The sequence below is a fragment of the Anabas testudineus genome, chromosome 12, assembly GCF_900324465.2.
Source record: "Anabas testudineus chromosome 12, fAnaTes1.2, whole genome shotgun sequence".
In the NCBI taxonomy this organism is placed as follows: Eukaryota; Metazoa; Chordata; class Actinopteri; order Anabantiformes; family Anabantidae; genus Anabas; species Anabas testudineus.
The window spans coordinates 17,026,242-17,050,341 of record NC_046621.1 but is presented as its reverse complement, the minus strand read 5'-3'; the positions used below and the strand labels follow the sequence as shown (position 1 = coordinate 17,050,341).

General features: G+C 40.1%; 2 protein-coding genes across 5 annotated transcripts in view; one reads left to right on the top strand and one right to left on the bottom strand.

Annotated features, from left to right (window-relative positions):
* The window catches only part of trappc12 (trafficking protein particle complex 12), a 30,569-nt gene extending 11,713 nt beyond the window's left edge, over window positions 1-18,856 (bottom strand). Inside the window, exons 1-4 of one of the 3 annotated variants that reach the window (XM_026354095.1) lie at window positions 18,801-18,856; window positions 17,053-18,358; window positions 14,864-14,980; window positions 259-372 (exon numbers count right to left, since the gene is read on the bottom strand). In XM_026354095.1, coding sequence (XP_026209880.1) covers window positions 259-372; window positions 14,864-14,980; window positions 17,053-18,354 — 1,533 coding nt within the window. In that variant the 5' untranslated portion in view covers window positions 18,355-18,358; window positions 18,801-18,856. Of the gene's footprint in view, window positions 1-258; window positions 373-14,863; window positions 14,981-17,052; window positions 18,362-18,800 lie in introns of those variants that run through there. The other 2 variants (XM_026354094.1, XM_026354097.1) reach the window with 2 other exon arrangements.
* eipr1 (EARP complex and GARP complex interacting protein 1) overlaps window positions 18,386-24,100 on the top strand; it is a 45,007-nt gene continuing 39,292 nt past the window's right edge. Inside the window, exons 1-3 of one of the 2 annotated variants that reach the window (XM_026354099.1) lie at window positions 18,386-18,483; window positions 19,103-19,181; window positions 19,414-19,497. In XM_026354099.1, coding sequence (XP_026209884.1) covers window positions 19,140-19,181; window positions 19,414-19,497 — 126 coding nt within the window. In that variant the 5' untranslated portion in view covers window positions 18,386-18,483; window positions 19,103-19,139. Of the gene's footprint in view, window positions 18,484-19,019; window positions 19,182-19,413; window positions 19,498-24,100 lie in introns of those variants that run through there. The other variant, XM_026354098.1, reaches the window with a different exon arrangement.

Here is a 24,100-nt window from a genome sequence, read left to right as displayed (position 1 = left end):
CATGAATACACTGAAACATCACACAAGACAGAGAATGCTAATAGCAGCCTATAGACCAGCCCTTAAACTCAGCAGACCAATCCATAAACAGGTTTGTTCAGAGGTAGCTGGATCAGTCCTGCAGGACTGCTTCAGACTGCATGTTCCTATGTGCACTGCACTGAATACACTTATTTATGATAAACACACTTCCTAAACCATCTCCTCAAGGGCAAACCTGACAATGGATAGATGAAGAGAAAGTCACCGGCATCCTACCTGCAGTGAGTCAGTGGTGTGGGAGGTTGGCTGACCAGCCTTTCCATATCCCTGGCCGTGGGCTGTTAGCAGCCGGCCCGTCAGATCTACTGCAGCCCGCCAATTCTTGCTGCTCTACAAGTGAGAAGAGATACAACATATGTGAAACACAGATCATGACTAATTGCTTTTTGTCTCCATTGTTCTTGCATTGCAAGATCACAACCAAAAGGTAAAATTAAATGAATAAATAAATAAAAATCAGACCATAACCTGAGCTCCCATTTTCAGGAGCTTTTTATTGTATCACACAGTCCTCAACAGCAGATTTAGTTTAGTCAGTTGCAATGTAAATGTCGATAATAGTTACACAAGTCTGAACATCTTTGGCCTTTGTCCAAAATCACAACATTTACCATCCATCATTTTATATGAGTGTCTAAATTCCCTAAATGGAAGGGAAAAATTAATGTCTGGTGCATGTGAACTACGTTCTGTTAACAATCCCGCTTTGCAATGTCATTTTATAGGTGGACAGACTACAGTGGTAACTTACCAGTGCATTTGATGATGAGGCACATTGATGGTTCATAATCAATCAACTGACAAGGTAAATGTTTAAGCAAACATAAGACCACAATTTTAAGAAGTGCTGAGAAGAATATTCCCTTTTCTTCCCCTATAAAATACATGCAGGTGATAAAATATAGGACAAACCCTGAAGCTTGAGGGTTTGTCCTATAAGCCCTTGAGCTTTATAGTATAGTCAGGGGATCGTGTGGCCATATTATGCTGTAGGGGACATTTGCTGGCATGTTTTGGGTACACTTGTCCACTTAAAGTGAAGGGGCACTGCAAATCAAGACAAAGTTCTGGGTGATCACCTGTACCATGGTGAAATAATTCTTAATGGGGGGTGTCCAGGCAATGACCCATCTATAAGGCAAAGTTTGTTCTGGTGACACGCGGTAGATGATGAGAGAAAATCTTTTCTTCTCAAAAACCATTTGACTTTGCAGCATTCCCAATTTTCTAATTACACACAATAAAATTTCAGGTCTTTTTAACATTAAAACAGGTCAAACATATCAAACTACCCTATTCCCTAATGGAAAAACAACGGTGGAAAAGTAATTTGAAAAAACAGCAGTTTTCTCAGTTGAGAAAATCTGGTCTTTAAAAAAAAAAAAAAGGAAGAACATTTTAATGGTCTTGGAATGACTGACTTTACATTTAAGGCAGCTGAGATGCAAATAATGGCAGATCTTATATGACAGTGTCAACAACAAGCTGGTGCTAATTTTACAACAGAAAATTCATTACATACTGTAGGAAGGCAGGTGGGTGTTTACACCATTGTGTAGTGGTGGACAAAGTGCTCTCTCTCTCTCTCTCTCTCTCACACACACACGCACACACACACACACAGCACAGATATTAGCAGCATCTGCTTCCACAGGAGGTGGTACAATAGGTAAGAGAGGGACAGAGGTGGGAGGGGGGTGTAGAGTCAACCCAACCCCATCAACACACATGACAAGGTCGGCTCGCTGATTGGGTCCTAAGTGCTGTGCCATTCATCACAGCCAGGGAGCTAATTAGGAGAGAGAGGGAGAGAGAAAGAGAGAAGGCTATTTTCTTTCTAGTCATCTTTATCTCAATACTCATCACCCTTTCCTCTTCTTTTATGTGGTATCTGTCCTCTCTTGTCTATCCATCCCCACTCCTTTCTTCCTCCTCTTCTCCTTCTCTTTTTTCTTCTGCCATACTTTCCTCTCCCTGCATCTCGACACTTCCTCTTCTCTTTCCCTCCATCTTCTCCCTCTGATTCTCCTTTCTCCCTCTCTTCTCTTTCCACCCTCCTTACGTCCTCCTCTATTGTTTCTTCCTCATCAATCCCCTCCTCTCCTTTCCTCTCCCGCTCTGTGCCAGTAGCTGCGTTGCCTCTGAATCTTCATTAGGGGGGGAAATGAAGCTGAAAACGAGGAGGCAGCCTGGATGGCCAAAAGCAGCTGCAGTCACTCACACACACACATATTCTACAGTATGTTACAGTACACCACTGCCCTGCCACAAGGCATAGGAGGACAGGTGTGAGAGTGTGTTTTTCCAGGTCTTTGTGAGAGATTGAGATGCAGAGTACGTGGGGAGATGAGAACTACCAGCAATGGTGTACAGTAGCTGCATTACTGTGCACACATGCACACAAATACACAGTGTTGAGATAGGCCACAAAGGGATAAGCAGTTCCAACAGAGGATAAGCAGGATAGGGATGGAAGAAATCTGCAGTAAAAGAGTGCACAAGTTAAAGTTGGACATAGTGAAAGAAAGAAAAAAGGAAGTGGGAACTCTGAGCCAAAAGAGTTGGACAAGTAGACAAAGGCGTACTGTGGTAGCAGAGTGGAGATCAGGAGATGAGGAGAAGAGAGCTGAAGGCCAAGGAAACTGCGGAGAGGCACTGCAAGAAGCCACAGTGATAATAAGCCTACAAAGCTCTAGAAGTGAACTTCGGCCCAGGCTTTACGTAACAATGCAGCACTGCTGCTACGCCTCTCTTTCTGGTCTAACATTATTTTACACCAGGCTTTAATTTTCTGTCTTGAGCCAAATCAATGCAAACTAAAGATTACAGGCATAAATTAGTACAGGAGCAATGATTTGAGCAGACAGCAGGCAGTGATGTGATGACCATCTGTGAGCAGAGGGTCAGGGGGTCCATCTTTATTAAAAAAGGTACAGTGATTGTGACTGCTCTTGGGTAAGATAATAACAGATGTCTCTGCTCAATTGTCATCTTAAACCAAAGGTCTGACCCTGCTGATGAAAAAGTGGAAGAACAATCACAGGCTGGACTGTATTTAAGATGCTAATTTAATATTTAGGGTGTAAAGGGTCTTGTCTACCAGCTGTCAGCATAAAATTCACATTTCTTTTCAATTTCTAATCACATTTTCCACAAGCCCGCTATAACCTGTTTTAGCCACGACCTGTGCACTGGCCACCAGCTTTTCAAATACAGCCACACAGTGGGGTGTAAACCACGTTGATCTGTGCCGAGGTAGTCCATCTTGATGACAGGGTAACTGTCAACTTTCTCAATAATCACACACTTTAAATAAAAGCACAGCTTCCCTATCTTGGAACAGAGATTCTTCCTCCCTCTTTCTTTTAGTCTTGTACGTGATGTGTGTCATTCCATCTCTATCTCTAATTACAGCACGCTCACAAAAAGTAAACCTGCAGTGCATAACAGAAAAAATATTTTAAATCAACTGTGAGTAATTAAAGTACAAGCATTAACTGTAAATATATTCATAAGTAATTTTCAGGCTTCTGCTAGAGACACGAGCAGGTCCAGCAGAATTAAACCCAGCACTTAGAGATAGTAAAACAGAGAAAAGAGTCACTTATGAACATGATGGACACATCCACACTCCAGCTAGAATCAGGCAGCTGTAGCTGGCATATGGTGAATTGAAATATGGGGTTCTGTCACACTTGTCAGGATTGGCAGGTGGAAGCACAGATTTAAATAAAAGAGCAGAGTCTTGGGCTTCAGCTGATTCATGGTGATTGCCAATTTGAAGAAGAAAAAAAAATAAATCAGAATTTGTTTCTCCGAAACAAAATGAAAATACAATGTAAAAGAACCAAACATTGGAGAGATGAAGCACTAGCCACAGCTAAATGCAAAGTATGGCTGACATACACAAAGGTTTTGGATATAGCAAAATTTCAACCTGTTGTTTGCACTAGATGTAACCAGAATCACCAAAGATAAGAGAAGACCTTTGCAACCTTTGCATCACTGTAGATGTTGAGTTATTTCACTGGCTAGGAAAAAACTTTGACAGGCTACAGGGGTCATCAAAGTAATGAGCATTATATTGGTGGACATTATAGCAACTTGAAACTTGAAACCTTAAATGCTGACCACATGGTGGCGCCATGGGAAAGGTCGGAGGACCAGGTAAGTCAGCAGGTACTATCCTCTGGTGACCATAAATGCCTAGACTAAATATCATGCCAATCCATGTGACAGTTGTTGACATTTCAGTGTAAACCAAACTGGTGAGCGTACAGTAAGCATTGCTAGAGTGTTGCTGCTGAATGGGCTAAAAAGTTCAGCTGAATTTAACATACAGGTGCTCTATGATAGCCTGCAGTGAATCCCATAATGCATACAAACCATGCTGTCACTCTCCAGGGTTGAATGATTTCAATTAACACAAAATGGGTGGTGGGAGGTGGGGAAAAAATAGAAAAACAATAGGCTCATGGTGATTAATAATTTAGCTCAGCTCAAATGACTCCGCAATAAGGCATAATCAGATACCCCCCAAATCAAATGAGGAGATATTACTGCAGTGATTTATTGCTGGCAATATTAAATGAGGAATTGACTACAGGCACTGTGGTGAAATAACTGTTCTGGCATTGTTGGTATGTCTCCACAGTGATAGGATGGAAGGACCATTTTCTTTTGTTCACTGTTGCATATTTTTGAGGGCGGGTTGTACACCTGCCTTTGTTCCTGACAGAACAAAGACAGCATGCAAAAAGGAGAAAGACAGGAAAGGAGGAAAAAAATTAAGGGAGAAATTGGGTGGCAAAGCTGTATTCAAGACAGTTCCAAAATAAAGTACTGAAAATTAAAGTATCCCTGAGGTAGGTCAAACTTTTCTGTGAGAGGAAAAATGAACACCTTCAACTTTAAAAGAGACACCTATGAGATATATATTTTAATGGATATTTACCTACTGTATCACCTACTGAGCAAACACCTTAAGTATGTTCAACACTAGACAAAACGACTTTAGTGACTTCAATTTACAAGTCTGACTTCAGCAGTGTTGCTTAACACAGCCTCCTACAAACTTACACCCAGCCAGACAAACGTGTGCAAGAAAAACATGCACACACTACACTCTCTCTCTACCTCTCTCTCTCTCTCACACACACACACACACACACACACAAACACACACAAACACACACACAATTAGTCTCGTTGTGAGTTTAAAAGGGGTGAGGCTTCTTAATTGTGTTGAAGATCTTAAGTTCAATGCGCTTTTCCTTTGGTGAGTTAAAAAAAAAAAAACCCTGTATAACAAAGCTTGATGAACAAATGAACGCCCACTTGTTCTCTTCCAAGACCAGAAGCCTCCAGGCAAATCATACTTAAAAAGGCTTCCTCACACCAGCTTTGGTTAACACAAGGAGCTACCGTGCTACTTCAATTAAATCCCAGCGTTTTGGATTACACAGAGGGTTGATGGGGAAAAAAACCTTTACAAAAAGTGAATGCCAGTTTTTGCAACGCCGGCTAACTTTACTTTGATGCCTCTGTAGTTGGTCTACAGACACTTCAACCAGGGGATAGAATATTGCCCTCAAGCTGGAAGATGGCCTGCTTCACTACTGCACTGATATTAACTTCACACAGCAGCCATTTTCTCTCCCACAGGAAATCGCTGGACTCTTCAAACAGTACCATCGAGAGACGTCGAGACACAAACTGACATAATATATTATGTGAAGTCATTGTGCTAGCTCATGGGTTGTAAGAGAACTCCACATAACACTCCCTAAGATGGTTCAACATAGCATCCAAGTTTTAAGTGATTCTCCTCTGGGTAAAATCAACCACTGATTGACTAGCTACTGGACTCGCTGGCTGTCAACAATCATAGCGTGTCCCATTTCCCTTTTGATCGTGCTGAAGACCACATATAAGAGATGGTAAGTTTCAAGCCTGATTTACAACCAGGGACTACCAAAGTACAGCACAAACCCACAGTTTGCACAGTGCGGAATGAATTAAACTGATTGAACTGAGAAGGAAACTGCTCTGCTGCAATTTCTATCATTTATGGCGACATTGTACAAACAAAGTATTTTCTCACCTTTAGGGACACAGTAAAATGTGAGCTACCAGAAGATGTGTTGTCAAAAATATCTTACTGCAGAAGTGTTTATACTTGTTTAGAATATCAACTTATTACGTTAGTCACTTTGACATTTCCCTTTGCTTTATCTTTCCGGCTCATAAAATCAGATTTCAGTTTAACACAGTATCTATTGCAACATCAGTAGGTCGCTCAGTCAATCACCTTGGTTCCGACTGAAATACAGCAACCACCTACTGCGAGGGCAGCTGTGAAAATTTGTAGACATTCATGGTACCAAGATGACGAAGTCAAGTAACTTTGCTCATGCCAGCACTTTAACTCTTTTGGTCTCCAACAGCTAGGAAGCTAGCTACTACACTACCTTGGCTGTAGAGTTGTAGACTGTTATCAGTCAGCTGAAGTAGTTATGTCACATCTGTGCTGGCCATCACTGCATAAGCATCAGCAACTCAATGCAATCACCCATCACACTACTCTTTCATTCTTTTTGGAAAAAGAGAAGCATGTCCCTGGGAATTTCTTTCCATATTCCAACTACCATACAACCAATTACAAGTTGAAACCATTGTGATTTTGAAAGCTAGAGGAAGCTAGCTCCATGGTACAATTCACAAATCCATAGCTTAAAGCAGACATCACATAACCTGCAAACAAGGTAGTGCTCCACTAATTTAGATTAATCTTGCCTAGCCTGGAAAGAATAAAAGAAAGAATAAAAAAGCCTTCCAAATAAGAACAACCCCAGGTTTCCTTTCAGCACTGTAGCCAGGCTGACAAAGAGTCATAACTCTGTTGAGCATAGTATCCCCTTAACTCAAACTTAAATCAACAACGATTTCATGAATTTCTGTTAGAGAAAAAACTGATCAGATCCTCCCTGCATATGGCACGGATGGTCTCGTATGCACAATAGCTCTAGATTTATTTGTAAGACCACACCCGTACTTAGACTGCTTCCTCCCCGTAGATAATTCTGAATTAATTTCAGTAATTTATTTATCTAAACCGTCAACATGTGTCTTAGAACCCATCCCGACTAGACTGCTTCTAGATGTGTTACCTTTGATCAGCACGTCCATATTAGAACAGCTCAATCTATCTTTACAAACAGGATACATACCACAGGCTTTTAAGGTTGCTGTAATCAAACCTCTGCTCAAAAAGCCTCATTTGGACTCATGGGTTTTAGCAAATTATAGACCAATAACCTGCCCTTTATCTCTAAAATTTTTGAAAAGATTTCTAAGTTTCTAAGCAATTATGTAACCACCTGCACAGGAATAACTTGAATGAAAATTTCTAGTCAGGATTTAGAGTACATCATAGTACAGAATTGCACTGGTAAGGGTCACTAACGATGTTCTGGCATCAGACAATGTACTTCTCTCTATACTAATTTTGTTAGATCTTAGTGCTGCATTCAACACTGTAGATCGCAACATTCTATTACACAGACTGGAACATGTCATTGGGGTTAAAGAAACAGCACTGGGCTGGTTTAAATCATATCTATCAGATAGATTCCAGTTTGTACATGTTAATGATGAATCTTCCATGCACACAAAAGTTAGTTACGGAGTTCCACAGGGTTCTGTGCTTGGACCGATTTTTTTCACTCTATGTATGTCCCTCTTAGGCAATATTATTAGGAAATTTTCTATGCGGATGAAATCCATCTATATTTATCTAAGAAAGCAGAAGAAACTAATCAATGAATCAAACTTCAAGCATGCTTAAAAGACATTAAGGCCTGGTTGTCCTCCAATTTCCTTCTCCTAAATTCAGAGACACTATGTCTAATCTCATTATTACCCTGGATGACTTAGTATTGGCCTCAAGTAACACTATGAGAAATCTCAGAGTTCTCTTTAACCAGGATATCTCCTTTACTTCATATATAAAAGAAATCTCAAGAACTGTTACTTCCAGATTGGACTATTGTAATTTACTACAGATAGGATAATATTTGACTAGTTTTATTTTATTGTTTTTTTTTTCTAGATGAACACTTAAATCTAACTTTTGACAGGTCTGCAGCTACGCAGCTGCACACAGCAAACTGTGATGCACTGTGATATTCATTCTGACACACGTCGATCATTGCATAACAGCATTACGGGTTTCCCATGCTGAGCCCTGTCCACCACAACATTAAATCACCAGGTAGTTTAAATGTTTTGGCTGATTGGTGTATGTACAATTATGGTAGAAATATTTTGAGTACAATTATGTTGAATAACACAAATAATGAAACAAATAACAAAATAAAATAATAATTAACTGCAATTATTCTTTTTACTGGCAGACTAGCCAACTATACCCCACCTGCACTTTTACAACAGGTCTGATATAGCTGCAGCCAACATAAATAAAGCAAGGTGAGAACAACTACCACTATGGTTTAAACATGCCCTTCAGCACTATAAAAGCTGACGGTGCATTACCCAGACCTCAGCTTGCGTGTAACTGGTGGTGGAAATGACAGCTATGTAAAAAGGTTATGATAATGACACGTAAAGGTTACAGCAATGATATCAAAGTGTGATGCAGCAGCTGGGTGGTTGCAATGATTATGGAGGTGTGTCTGTCTGACCCAGCCAAGGCGGGCTTTCTCTTTTTTTGCACTCACACACAGACACACATGCTGGCCTCAGGCCCAGACGGCTTCACACTGTGGGAGAAAAGAGAAGTTAGATTCTCTGGTGAGTAGTACAGAGGGAAGGGAGAGAGATAGAGATGAAGGAGAAGGAGGAAAAGAGGGAGAGAGGACGAGAGAAGGCGGGGGATTGCTAATGAGAGAGACAGATGAGGCCAGCCCAAGGTGGTGCTGAGCCAGAGATTAGCCCACTGCTGACCACACTACAGCAGGGACAGGAAAGGAGACAGAGGTCACTGGGAAGACAAAAGAAGAAGTGGAGGGCTCTAAAGAAGCCAACATCTCAGACAGTTTATCTGAAGCGATTTCACTGGACAAAATTGAAACTAAGTGCATCTCTGTGTGTGAATCCCAATGGGATTTTTTTAAGCAACAGAGTTTTACATGTCACAGTAGGAAAAGTGCAGGTGTAAATAAATCCAGCCCTTTGAGAGGCTGTTTCTCTTGGGGCAGAGCAGAATAGATTAATTAAGAGTCTTATGCTATGACTGGGTTGATTTCCAAATGTTGCATATTGTAGACTGATTTAGTCTTATATTGTCTGTGGTCTGAACCATGTGGTAAATATATACAATTAGCAAAATCGCAACCACATACTATGTTAAACATCATACTTCCAATACCAGGATGACTGCAGCTGTGCAGAAAAACCACCTTAGTAGCTATATACTGGGATCTCTCCCAACACTTCTGTGCTCTACCTGCTGTAAGGCTTCAAATTGTCTTGTTCTGTGCTAAAGGGCATTTAGTCAAACTAGACATGTTAGGATAAACCTTTTGATGCTGCATGTAGAAGAGTGCTAAAGTTTGAAAAGTTACATTTTTTTAAATATTTAGCATGTCAACATCTCACTCTTCTGCACTGTGTTTTCTCTGAATTTTCTTACAGTACTACTTACAGTGGATATTTCTACAAATCCTTCTGAGCAGTGTGTTGTGGTGCAACAATATGTGAAGTCTAACTCTACACGAAGATTCATCAGGGAGTGTTTAATAGAAGCTCTAGTACAGTGATGAGTGAGTGATATCCACATTCATTAGTGAAGGGAAATGCAAGACACATGAAGAGTTAAAGAAAGAGAGAGAGGAAGTGTTGGAAGTGTATTCAGTGTGCATGAGTGTGTATATACAGTATGCATGAACAGAGGGAGTATGTGCGGTGGCAGTGGGTGAAGTCACACTCTGGCTCTGCAGCATGACTCATTCTGCCAGCACATAACAGAGCTTTACAACACACACACACACACACACACACACACACACTTTTGTATGGCAGTCAGTGCGAAGACACTCATTGACATAATGCATTCACTAGTCCCCTACTGTCGAGTAGGCCATGTTAATCTACTCCGAATCAATTTTAAATTTATCACATGAACTGCCTTACCCTAACTCGAACGATCACAACTAACTGCCTCACCCTAAACTAAACCCTAATTAAAATCGATTATAACCCTAACCTTAAAACCTAGTCTTAACCCGAAATTGCTCTTTAAACACCCTACTCATTGCGATGACCAGTTAAAATGTCCACATGCACATACTTGTGCTAAGTGTGTAATATAATGGATCAGCTGACAAAAATCAAGCTTCAGTAGGCTACACTTTTAATGCCCACCAGCTTACTGATATTTCCACTTTCCAGCATGTGTAGGAGTAACTGTGTGGATGTGTGTGTTTTCTGCTTGTGCACATCCTCTCATTTTCTCAATTTCAACCTCTCCTCCCAGCTCAGTGAGCTACATCACGGTCGACACCTTTGATCTATGAGTTTGTTTGATCTTAGAAGTTTGGAAATGTCATAATTTATTGGTGAGTAAATCATTTGAATGCGGGGTACATGGTACTAGATGGAAAAGGCAGATGGCGCCTGATCCATTCATCAGTGGGAGTGACTTAGTCAATGATTATTATGTCAGCACAGCCGTCACATGGGGGCCGCTCTGATCAAGACCAAACTCCTTATTAGGAAGCAGAGTTTGTTGGCTCCATGGCAGGTTGTGTAGTGATTAAAGATGTTTTCCATCAGCTGGAGGCCCTAGGTTCAAGTCTCTGTGTTAGCAGTGATCTACCTTATTAACGTGTTGTTGAACAAGGAGAAGCAAGAGAGCTGCTCTTTAGCTTGGTCTGACCACTGGACTCCTTGTGAAAAAGAGGCAGGTGTAAAGGGAGATTCCTTTAAAGCATTATATGTATTAGAGTATATGTTAGTATATGACAGTTTGTCCATGTCTGTGGCATTGGGACAGTCAGAGATTTGTCCTATAAGGAGTTTTCATTGCCTTGGTGTTGTGCTTCCGGTGATTGTCATCTGTTCCCTCAGTTCTTAACAGTCACCTTGTTCTTGCCCAGTCAGTGCAACTGGACTTCCTTCTTGTTATGCCTCTTCAGTCTTCTTCAGTCTACCACCATTTGGTCTGCTACCAATTCAACATGCAGAATCAGTTGAAAAGCCGCTGACAATGGTCTGACCAGTGCCACCAAAATCAGGCTGACAGGTACTGACTGATACCCTAACATTAATGTGTCACAATCCTTAGCCAAATGATAAAGCCTACCTGATGTTCGCTAGACAGTGCTTGGAGTTCGACCCTAAAACTTTAATTATTATCTCATCAGAATTGCTTTTTAATGCTGTTGGAGTCTTTTAAATGTAGTTTAACACACACAATCCAGCTTTATTTTGCAGGATTAGGGAAAAAACTTAATTTTAAATGCAACGATCAATGAAGGATTTGATTTGTTTTTCTCTGCCATATATAACAGCCAATAATAGAGAATATTATTTGGCCATAAGACAAGCAAATTTAAGACAGCGCTGCAGGCACCATGAAACTGTAAATGGCAAATTCCCTATTAACATTTCGACTAGACAGTCTACTGATGAATTGAGAAAAACAAAATATTAAACAAGTTGTTATTTGCAGTCCTACTTAGAACCCCTTTCTGGTTATTCTGCATTACAGTAGAAAACATATTCCAAACTTGTTTCATCCCTTCATTCATGACTCATAATACTAAAGTGAAAAACAAGTTTTGGTGAGAATGTTGAAGAACAAAAGAGGAATAATGCCTTATATGACCTAATGGTATTTAGTGATGAATTATAAGTAAAAATATAGATAAGCATATAGTAAACAGAAAAACACAGAAGTGAAAACCAAACCAAATGTTTTTACCTGGAGGAAAAAAAAAACAGCAGGTTGCAGTTGCCAAGTAGAGGACCGTTGGGCAAATGTCAAGCAACTTTGAAAAGCAAATCGCATTGCAGTTTCATATTTAGTTTGACTGCCAAAGATCAGTGATGAAATAAACAGTCATTAAATGAAATAATGGATTCAGTAGGGAAAGCAGGTAGAGTAGCAATAAGTTTCCTTGCATGTGATGTTTGTGTCATTAGGTTTATTAGTAACTGACTCCCAATGAAATGTCAGGATAATTTGCTAGAAATAAATAACTTGTAATTGTGATTCAAATGTTATTAGCATTAATTTCCTCTTCATAATATAACTAAATATATAACCAAAATACATGTCTGTGTGTGTGTGTGTGTATGTGCTTAGAGCCAGGTGAAGCCTTTGCCCGCCTCAGTTTCTCTCACTCAACACTGGTTTCTGTTTCCTTCTTTGCTTGTCATTCCTTGACATCTCTCCTGTAGGCCTATGTTACTTTTCTGGCTTACTATCTCTCTCCTTTCTTGTGCCTCTTGCTCCAGGGAACCACCCACACCAATTGGCAGACGGTGTATGACCCTCTTAAACAAACAAACACAAACACAAACACAAACACACACACGCACACACACACACACACGCACACGCACGCACTCACTAACTCATCTACACCATATATTGTATAGTTAGCTGCAAAGCTGAAAGTACCATCTTGTGTGTGCATGTATACACCAAGTCCAGAAGGCCCTTGAAATTTTCACAGCAGTCCCATGCATAATACATGGGCGCAGCAGGAGAAAAGAACTTGTGAGCCTAGTGAATCTCTACCTCTCCATCTCTCCTCTTTCCGCTGTCTCCATCACGCTGTCTGCTGCTGCTACTGCTACTACTGCTGCTGCGCATATGTTTTAAATAACAACTGTCTCTCAGGGTCATTTGTGGGTCAGAAATTATGATGGAGGCAAAGCATGAGGGCTGCAGAGATGGATAGATAGCAGGCAACAGGGAAAGGGAACGGAATGGCACTGCACGGTCACAAAGAAAGACTTTTTGGCCCTGATTCCAAAAGATCCCAAATAGCAAGTAGCATATTGTGCAAGCTTGAAAATTGTGTTTTGTTTGTGGACATTTTACAGGTGATCTCCTAAGAAAATTAACAGCGTAAATGAATGACATTACATTCACAAGAATTAAAACGGTTCAGTACAACAGGTAGAAATGCTTTATACAAAGATCATTCCTGTAACTCACAGGAAACCTGGCCTTATTCAGTGCGTCCTAGGTGTGCAGAAAGCAGAATTGGCACATCACATCAGGGGCATCACGCGCACACAAATGTACACATCCTCTCTTGCATTGTAAAAAAAACATTGCTTAATTTTATAAGAGATGCAGGCAAAACCTCCAAAAATCGGTTCCCCTTTAACTCATTTGTGTGTTGGTTCTTGCATGAGGTTGGTTCTTGAATTAGGGACTCTTCAAGTACCCCTAGCTCACCCAAAACCTCATTAAATAGATTGTATATTTGTATTTTTTCCTAATAATTACAAATATATTAGCACCAGTGGCAAACACATGTTTGGGGCACATTTGCACATAATTTCTCCTTTGCATCCTACTCCCCCAAAATAACACCAGCCTCCCGTGTGAAAGGCACCTGCCTTTCAACAGTACCCACTTCAGACACAATCACAGCCCCCGCAAAACAGTTTCAGATTTCTTTATAAATCACATTGTGTGATTTTGCATTTTCTTCTTCCTGTATTTTGTGCACTTGGGCAAAACACATCACATTGTACATTTATGAATGCAAACGAGCAAAATCCACAATATGCACCATTTGGCTTATTTCATAAACCCATTGCGCACCCTTAGTAGCCAGCTTGTGCTATTTTTTGCGGGTGTTATCAAGTTTACACAAGATTTAGTACACCAAATCTTTAGTACATTGGGGCTTTTATATTTGGCAGAAGAACAAATATTATATAAATAGAAAGGAGATCAATGATTTGCTGTGTTTGGTGAACTAAAGCATAACTACCCACTAGTTATAGTGGAATCACTGACTTTACATGCTAACTGTCTGAGAGTCAGACAAGCTGAAGAAATCCAAGCTGTGGTAACCTAGCAAAGAATGTTTCATTTATCTAGTGAAAATGAGGTACTATTACTCCGCTTAGTGGTCAGATTGTCTGCCACGGTAACAGAAAAAGTAAATACAGGAAGAAGGTAAAGTTTTGTACGGTACGGTTCGGTAAGCATTCTTACCAGGAGGACCGCACCAGAGTTCGTTCAGTGATTCCGATCAAGACCACCTCTCTTAGGGGGTATTGGTGTGTTGTTTTGGTGCGCACTCGAGTGCGATTACTGTGTTCACACCATATTAATCGAACTAAAGGCTGTAGGTGTGAAAGCACACCTAAAGTCCTGCATTGGATGCCTATAAACAGTTTCACAGGTACACAAAAAAACACTTGCTTGTGCTGGGTACTGATAAAAGTCACTGAAAAGCAAAGTAAAAAACATCAGGATTTGTTCTGGTTTTGCTCTTCATGTTGTACCAGTCCAGGTAAAGAAACGTTTGTAGCCGTTTATATATTTGCACACCTTGTGCAGAGCTATGAAGAAATGGGATTCATTACAGCAATAGATCAAAAAACTATTTCATCAACAGCAATTTCCAAGTTAAAAAATTAACTGTCATGAAAAGACAAAAGAAAAAGTATCAAAGGTAAAATAATGACTCTGCTGCAACATTAAAATTCACCATTTGCCTTTTCTCTCGTTTTTATGTCAGGTGTTCACATCAATGAATAATGTTCTGAAACTCAAAGTGAAAATTTACAAATTAGTCATGCACAAAAAGTACAGTGAGTGACTTACGATAAGCTGTTTAAGACCTGTGAAGGACTGCTCCACAGAGTTGGCAGTGAGGACCTGGCGCTTCATGGCTGCCTGCTCTCCCAGAAAACGAAGCATTAGGTCTTTCACAGCGTCACCCTGCATGAAAACATACATATATTCAAGAGCAGGAAAAACAAAACAACAAAACTATAAGAATTATATAACAAGAAAAGGACTTGAGAACTGACATGCTCATGTTAAACAGTTAAGACTTTACACTCATGTAAATACTTTACACTCATGTAAATACATAGACATACTACTATCTAGGATGCTATATAGTTGCACTCAAAATGATTTAACCCCAATTGGAAATTAGGTGTGTTGGTAAAATATACAAACAGCTTTTTGAAATGAACAAATCAAATAAAACAAATGAAAAAGCTCAACACAACTACTGTTTCAAGTGTTTAATGCTGTTTGTGGGGAGGCTGACTGTCAATGACAATGATCCCAAAAAGCTGGTGTCTATGGCGGCTATGAATCATGTGTGTAGCAGGTAATATCATCAAAAGATTGCTCTACTAAGCCATGTAGTCACTTGCCATGGATGGGTTGTCTCATTTTGAGACTGCAGTATTCATTAAAAGTTGCATTATGTGCTGAAATTGAAGGAACCACATGAAGCTTTAGTTGTGTTGAGCTATTTAAATAGTTTGTGTTTGATTTGTTCATTGCAAGATGTTGAAAGTTTGCAAATTTTGCAATATACCTAATATACTGTGGGGGTTGAGTAATAAGTGCAACTGTATCTTGATAGTTCCACTGTACATAGTACATTTCACATTATGGTGTTAGCATTGGCTAGTCTATACTTTGGCAAGAGATGGATGTGGCAATAGCATTTGCATAACTGATAAACCATTTCAGGTGCAGCTGCTGGCACAGAATAAAATAGAAACAACCACAATCACTGTAACCTCATCACTATAACATTGATTAGCTTCAAATAATGCAATAAATGTCACAAACGCCCAGTAGCTGATTTATGCTGTTTCCTGTTAAATCCAAATCTCTCCATTCCTCCACGTCTCCTGTATTCCTCCTTGCAAATCAAGATGTTTGATCATCGTGCTTCTGGCTGTGCAGCTAGCCCTGCAAGATCCTCTTAAGCAAATGCAGAGCGTTCTCTCATTCTCACGCGTCCAAATTCCTAATTATACTGTAAATTAATTCAACAAATGAAAAATTATAAAACTGAAAACTGTATTCCATTTTCCGATTGTTCACTTTTTATATAAAAAATCTAACTGATACGCATTACATGGACCAAAACTATTGTTATGATTTGAAAATCTTTGATTCATATTCATTAATTCAAGCAGGCGTTCAAACACATTCTGTGGGAATAATCAACACAATCGAGCTGGGAGGTGGATGCACACCATTATATTTACCTGAATAAATAGAATAATTGTTTTTTTATATATGACTTGTTATTACAGATAAATATTGCTGTTGAACGAATTCAGATAATCTTTGAGAAAAAAAAAAACATTGTTATGGCCACTGAGGAGCATGGGAGAGTGTATGGATTGTTCAAATTAGTCAATTGAATCAAGATCATTGTGGAGCTTTGATTTTCTGTATAAAATGTCAGCAAAAGTGGGAAAAAATTGAAAACGATGAGAAAAAGATTAACAAGCAACAAATCAGATAATTTATCTGGTTTATTATTATATAATTAATAATATTCCCAGGTTCCAGCTTGTCATTTGTGATAAGCTACTTTTCTGTATTTTCTGTAGTACTTTACTACATATTTTCAGTACTGAAAATATAAACTTTCTACAGCCCTAACACCACCAAAATAAAAACTATTTCTGTTTCAAACCTCAATTTGGCATAGATTGTAAGTAACATTCACACTACCCTTTATTCTCCATCACCCACAGTGCAACTTAAGGATTTTTTTTTAGACTGATTTGCATGGTCTGTCTGTAAATGTCTTTCAAACGTTTTTAAAGTTCCTTCCAGAGTAACAGAGAAATGTTAACAACTACACTGTAGTACTATTACCTATGATAAGTAAAGTGAACTTTAAGTTTGAAAGTGATGAAATGGTCCTTAAAACATTGTGCATAAGCAGAATTTTTATGTGGGTTTTTCTAAAGACACTTGTTGTATAATATATATATAGTGTTTTACTGTCCAAGTTTATACCCTACCTGCAAGTTGTCAAACTTGAGTCCAGGCATGGTGAGTCTGCTGGTCTCTACATAGGCTAGGCTGTACTGCTGGGTGGCCACAGAGATCAAGACTTTCCTGGTTTCCTCAGAAGGCAACCAAGCATCATGACGCCTGTCCACCTCACTGAGGCTCAGTGCTGTCGCAAATGGGTCGTCGCTGCCTGAGAACACAGCCTGCAGCTGGTTGAAGAGCTGCGGCTGAGTGACTGGGGCTTGAGTTGGAGCTGGGGCTGTTTGGGATAATGGAGGTTGGGGCTTTGTGGTGGATTCCGCGGGGGCAAAGACAGAGCTAGGGGTGGGAGCACCAGAGTCCAAAGGCCCACCAGGGGTGGAGATGGAGGAGGGAGTGGAAGATAGTTGGCGTTCAGGGACAGGGGCTATGGCTGTAGGGCTTGAGCCAGGAGGAATCTCTGCATTGGGGTTGGAAACAGAGATGAAGGAGGAGGGGACAGTAAAGGAATCAAAGAAGTCAGAGGCTGGATTAGTCTGTCCATTGTCGGTGAAGAATTTACTGAGGCTGGGACTGGGCTGGCACACGAGGGGAGCCGGGATCTTGCTAGGGGTCACTGCATCATTGCTCGCCCCGCCGCTCGCCATGCTAAAGCTGGGGGACTTTATGAGGGTGGGCTGGAACCCGTCAGGCACCAGAGACTTCGGCTGGATGCCCTGACTGAATATGGTGCATACTGGGATGGGCTCGTCTTTTGGACTTGTCCCTTTGGCTACCTGAGGTGCTGGTTCCTCGGTTTTAAGCTCAGATGGACTCTGTGCGTCACCTTGCGGTGAAACACAGGTTGTGACTTGCTCTTGTGTGTCTGCTAGCTTCTTTGTTTCCTCTTCTACTTTCTCCTCAGAACTGTCTTTCTCCTGTTCTCCCACTGAAACTGTAATCTCAGTTGTATTCTGTCCAATTTCACTTTGTTCCTCTTTGTGTCCTGAAGTGTCTCCGGCTTTCTCCTCCTCCCCTCCATCCAGAAATGAGTCGATGGGAGCGACATCATCCTCCTCACTGTTATTGGGTGAATCTGAAATCATGACGCTCTCCATCATCTGGTCATTGAGCTTGTCTAGTAGGCTCTCTGAGGGTGTGCTGCTGCTGTCCTCCTGAGGGGTGGCAAACTCTCTACCCAGGTCGATGCTGTCTTCCTGGTGCAGAACGCTGGTGTGACTCTGATTGGACGTTGGCTCCAGAGGGTCTAGAGCCGGAGCTTCCTTGTTTACATCCTCTGCTGCAATGTCCAAGGTGACTGGCCGCTGTGCAGGAGCCTCCTCACCGTTCATCTTACTGCTTTTGACATTAAAAATACACCAAAAAACGACATCACATTTTGATTAACCGTTGTACAACATCACTTCCTGTCACTGCAAACAAATGCTATTTTGTCGAACGATCGTATCGTCAGCAGTGATGTAAGTTGAAGTAAAGTGATTGTTTTGTCCTGTATTCATGCTTATAATCCTTTCACGAAAGAGACGTTATCCGAGATAGCGGGCGTTTTCTGTTTGCTCATAGGTATCTCGCTACTGCTATATTAGCCGATGGGCTATCGTTAAGCTAACTTAGCTAAGTAGGTGGTTGCAGATATTAAAAAAACATACATTATTAACACCTGTCCACGCGTCAAAATGCACTAAACATGCAAGTGCTTTCCGCACACATACGTAATTACAGTCAAATAAACGAACAAATTAAAAAAAGGGACAAAAATACGAGTATGTTGTGTTACCTTACTGCAGAGTGACAGATGGAATCCTAGTGGGCATGCGCTAATTCACGCGGAAGCTACATGTACGGTGTTCCAGAGCGGCCAAATCCCATTCCGCCGTGTTTTATGGTATTCTTAACGTCTTTTACGCAATTTTATTAGCCTACACAACGCTGGAGTTCTGCCGTTACGTATTGCATTCTCACGCTTGTTATTTCAGTTTTTTTAAATCGCGGAAGTGAGGCTGTTTTGCTGTATATTGCACAGTACATAGCACATACAGCTAAATAGTTTTCAACGTTAAATAACCTTTTTTTTTTAAGGAAATAAAAACCGCTTACTCCTCTGGCAGACTGAAAGATGGAGGACGACGCTCCTGTTATTTATGGTCTCGAATTTCAGGTCTGTATTGACGTTACTGCTACACTGTCACGTCATTCATTCACTTCACTATTTCCCAGACTGACAACAAACGTTGGCTGTTCTAGTCTGTTCTGCTACTCCGTGTGCCTGTGGCACGCTGCTGCATACTTTGCTGGTCTCATAGAGAAATACTTAGTGAATAACTTCATTAATTAATTCGGTTATTCCAGTTCTCTTGTGCTCTAGCTATGTTTGTGTATCTGCTTTACAGGCACGAGCACTTACTGCACAGACAGCTGAGACTGATGCCATTCGTTTCCTTGTGGGCACACAGTCACTGAAATTTGACAACCAAGTAAGTACAAAATACAGTTCCTAACACACATCTCACTGGATAAAAAGCTATAGCTTTCTTTATGAGGAGGCAGGCATCCACCAGTCTTTTCATAGTTGTAGATTGTGTGCTTCACCTTTACTTCTTAGGAAATAAGTGACGCTGCATCTGCTCAGCGATTATAAAAATGGACAGGTTATGTGGAACCAAATTTACATCAAGAGTCCTTTCATAAACTGGTAGAAACCATTACCATTATATAACTGTTTGATGTGTAAATAATGAATGAACTCATTGAGCTCGATGAACTGTTTGAATGAATTGAACAGTAGTTTAAAAAGTAAAATATTGCTTTCACCATGTTGAGAATAGTTTTGTGATTTGCTTCTAACTATTTCCGAGATCAGAATCCGTCAAGTAAAAAGATGGCTCAGACATGTCCTCTCTGGCATGAACATTTTTAATCAACTGCAGGTGATTTATTGTTATATAAAATGAAATATGGACTGAGATTAATTTCAGTAATTGAGGAAAGATTAAATGGAGACAGTTTTGGAAATATATGTTTAAATGTTAAAAGCATGACCACATAACCTCCTGCAAATTAATTTAAAATTTCAAATAAAGGTCAAAGATGATCTAATTTATGTGTCTGAAAGACAGCATGAACATGAAGTTTACTGACAAGTTGAAGTGGAGGGCCCACTTTAACTTGAAGAGTGGAGAAGAACACTTAATTTTACTTAAGACATCAACCTAAGACCTGATGAAAAGCTTTGATTTTGATCTGAAGATTTTTTTTTTGTGCTCAGCTTGAAGTTTTCTTCAAGGCAGTCAGAGTTGCACTGCAGAAAAGTTTGGGTATAGTTGATAAGGTGTTGTCATAGTGATATACATTAGGTCTTAGTCCTACAATATTAGGAGTTACAACTTAATTGGGCTTTAATTAGATATATATATAGTCAAGATAGTTAATCTTACCTGTGGAGATTCTGCTATACCTATATAATGTTTGGACATGAAAAATAATATTTATGCTAAATACAAATTCCACTTCCTCAAGTGTCTTGATTAATTGTGGTCATAAAACCAGCCCACATACCACTTTGAAGCACTATTAGGATTAATGCATTATGTGTGGGTAAAAGATACAACTATATATATATATATATATATATATATATATATATTTCAACTCGCTGATTAAGACGAGCACCACCAAATGGATGCCAACAACCCCTACTGACACCCTGACATTGGTCTCACCTTTTAGACAGATGCTGATCCATAACAACTCAGATAATTGCAAAGTAGAGTCTTTTTTTTGTTACCACTCTCTCCCACTGTGTTTTGTGTCTACCGGCACACTGTTGACATAAAAATACCACAAAAACTCTTAATAAAACGTATTAGTGGCTTCCATCCTGTAAGAATTTTCTTTTTTTCACCATTAATTGAATAGAGTCTCAGGAGAAAAGTCATGTTGGGATTTGGGAACTTGTGATGGACATTTTTTTTTATCTTTTCTGGCATTTTGTTAGACAAACAATTCAAGAATACAGGTGGTCATTTTTGTATTTTTTGGGAATGTCTACAAATCCCATAAAACTATTAAAAACACAGACATAATTGCTGATTGTATCTCTAATTTATTGTTTAGTCTACGTGTGCTGATTATGTAATACAGAATCTCATACAGTGACATTTCCTACAGCCCAAGGTGGTGTGCACAGATTTCTTCTTTTGTACAATCAAAAGTCAAGAAACCAAAAATGTTTTATATACGTGTCCACTAATGGTACCACTAATAGCTTTGGGAGAATTGTTATCAATTATGTCACTTGATAATCAATATCATCGATATAAACTAATTGTTTCAGCAGTAACTGCACTTACAGTAAGATAGCGCCATCCAAATGAATAGATAGATCTGCTGCATGGGAATCCATGCTGTGTGTCCATCTATAGTTCCTCTGCAATAGTCTGTGTGCATGTCTGGATGTCAGCGAGGGTTGTGTGTGTGGAGGAGAAGGAGTGAAAGAGTGCGCATGCATGCATGCACATCTTGCAGGGGTCATTACAGAGACAGATGACAGAAACAGTTGGCTCTAAACAGGGGGAGAAATAATTAGCTCTGTGAGAGGAAGACAGAGAGAGTTAGAGAGAGAGATTTTTGCCTTCAAAAAAAACCCCAAGCCTATTTTCTGGCAGAATTCAGGCAGTGTGAAAATGGTCTGGCATTGAATGCAGACGTAGTTCAATCCAAGTCTTGTGTAGCGGGTTTAATACAGAGCTTGTTGGGAATGGTGACAATGCATCTCAGTCGATCTGTGTGATTTCTTATTACACACTGTCAGTAGCTTAATATTCTCCTAACACTTTCCCCCACTCTGGCATGAGCACAGAGCTGAAACGCAAGAAAAACAAAGAGGTGAATTCTTAATTGTCATGTTAATCTAATTGAAAGTGCTTATTGCTCATTTATTCAGTGGTTTGTTTGCTTTAAGGCCACTATAAACTATTTTAAGCCACCTCATTTGAAGTAGTGAGAGAAATGTGGTGAAATCTTTGGTCAGCAATCCAGAATAGTAGTATTAGCCTGAACTTTGAATTGCGATTCACCAAACCAACTTTTGGTGTCTTGTATTCTCATCCTGACACAGATTTAAGCTAGAATTAGGTCATGTCAATCAATAGGTTACACAGCTTTTTAGAATTGTGACTGTGTTGCACTAAGGCAATGTACTTTTAACACAACTATGAGGCTACATCTACCCTAAGGTGGATCAATGTGCACATTCCTTTTGGCCAAGGTCCAGATTAAAACAGCAGTTTTCTCTCTGAGAGTCCAAAGTGGCCTCTGGAGTGGGAAAATCTGAGAATGCTGGCTCGGCGTAGTAAGAGGAAAACACAGTAGAAACACTGTTATATTGGTGATCAAGCACATGGTACAGTAGTTGCATGGCATTTCATTCTTAAATGCTATAATCCAAATCCTTAAATGCTATTGTCCATCCAGACAGAAGAACGCAGATTTGTTTTGTTTGTTGTAATCATAAAATAACTGTGCTGTGATGAGATTTTTTCAAATGAATATGTCAATTTTCAGTCATATGAATCAATAAAGTAAGTCATCTATTAACAGAAGGTGAGGTAGTGGTTGCATTGATGGAGGAAGGAACAAGCAAGCAAGACTGACAAACTGCAGACCTAAGTTTGAGTCCAGAGTCTTGTGTGAGGTTGGGTTTAGGCAAGAAAAGGCAGATGGCCGCCCACCCTGAGCCTGGTTCTGCTGGAGGTTTCTTCTGGAGTTTTTTCCTCTCCACTGTCACCTAGTGCTGCTCAAGTGGGGTTGTTGGATTTTCTATCTTTGTTATATTTTGTAAGGTCTTAAACCTTGAAAGCCTTGAGATGACATCTGTTGTGGCGCTATACAAATAAAATTGAATTGAGTGTAATTTAGTTGGATATAAATGTTATTTTTTGAAGCCAAAGTTGTCTCAGCTTGCTCTGTGATGGAGCCCTAACATTAAACGGTGGCTAAAATTCTTGTTTGCTTGTTATGAACAATAGGTGAAGCAGAAATGGAAATGGAATACCATTTCTTTTTTGCTCCTTTACTATTTAATTGCAGAAAGGAGCTGAAAACTCCATCAGAGGGCAAGTGATAGCCATGAACCGGATTTGTAAAGGCACTCAGTGTTTCTGTGCACTTGCATGAAGTGTGTTTTGGGGCTAAGGCCAATTCATAGTAGCTGTTTGCAGGCAGGCAGGCACGCACGCACACACACACTCTGGTCACAGTAAAATGGAGATACATACACATTCCTCATGCTCAGTACAAAACATGATGGCAACTCTAGATGGCAGTAACAGTGAGACAAAGTTGTATGTTGTGGAGAAATCAGAAAATACAACAGCATGTGTAACTGCTTCACAACAACAGTGCCGGTGGTTGAAATAAATATTACATACCTTCAACGTATGAAACGAGCAGCTTCCATTTCTGGCACATGTGCAGTCAGTGCAGTAGGGCTGTGCATGGTCTGTCAATGATACAAATGTTTGGGCTGTGCATGCCAATCCATAGAGTCCATCCTGACTGGGGTGGTGGCAAAATGTACATGTATTTACATAGATGCAGATGTGGAAAGTGTGAATTCCCAGTATTCTCTGATGAAGATGAGATAATAAGAATTCAGGGAACTCAGAGTAAAATCAGCTCCTGTATTGTTTTTCCCAAAGTAGTTTCTGTTGTTGCCATGGTCACACTCCATGCCACAGTGGCAGGGGGAAATAGTTAAGCCATCATGACCTGTTTTTTCATGAGAGTGGCAGCTGCCCTTCCTACCTTTTCTGCTGTTGGCCACCATGTTTACACAGAAGATGGTGGAGGCGGCAGCAGCAACCTCTCACTGTTTTGTGAGCAAGACAATACTGATCGTCTTTGTAACTTTCTGAAAAAGACAACTGGACAGTCCCACCTGCAAATCAATTGGCTAGGGCATGAGGTCTAACAGTAGTCAGCTTTTGAACATCTTTTTCTAACTCTTTTTTCTTACCTTCATAAATGTACTTCCTCTACTTCGTGTGTAGAGCTGAGATCAACATGAGTTCCTTCAAG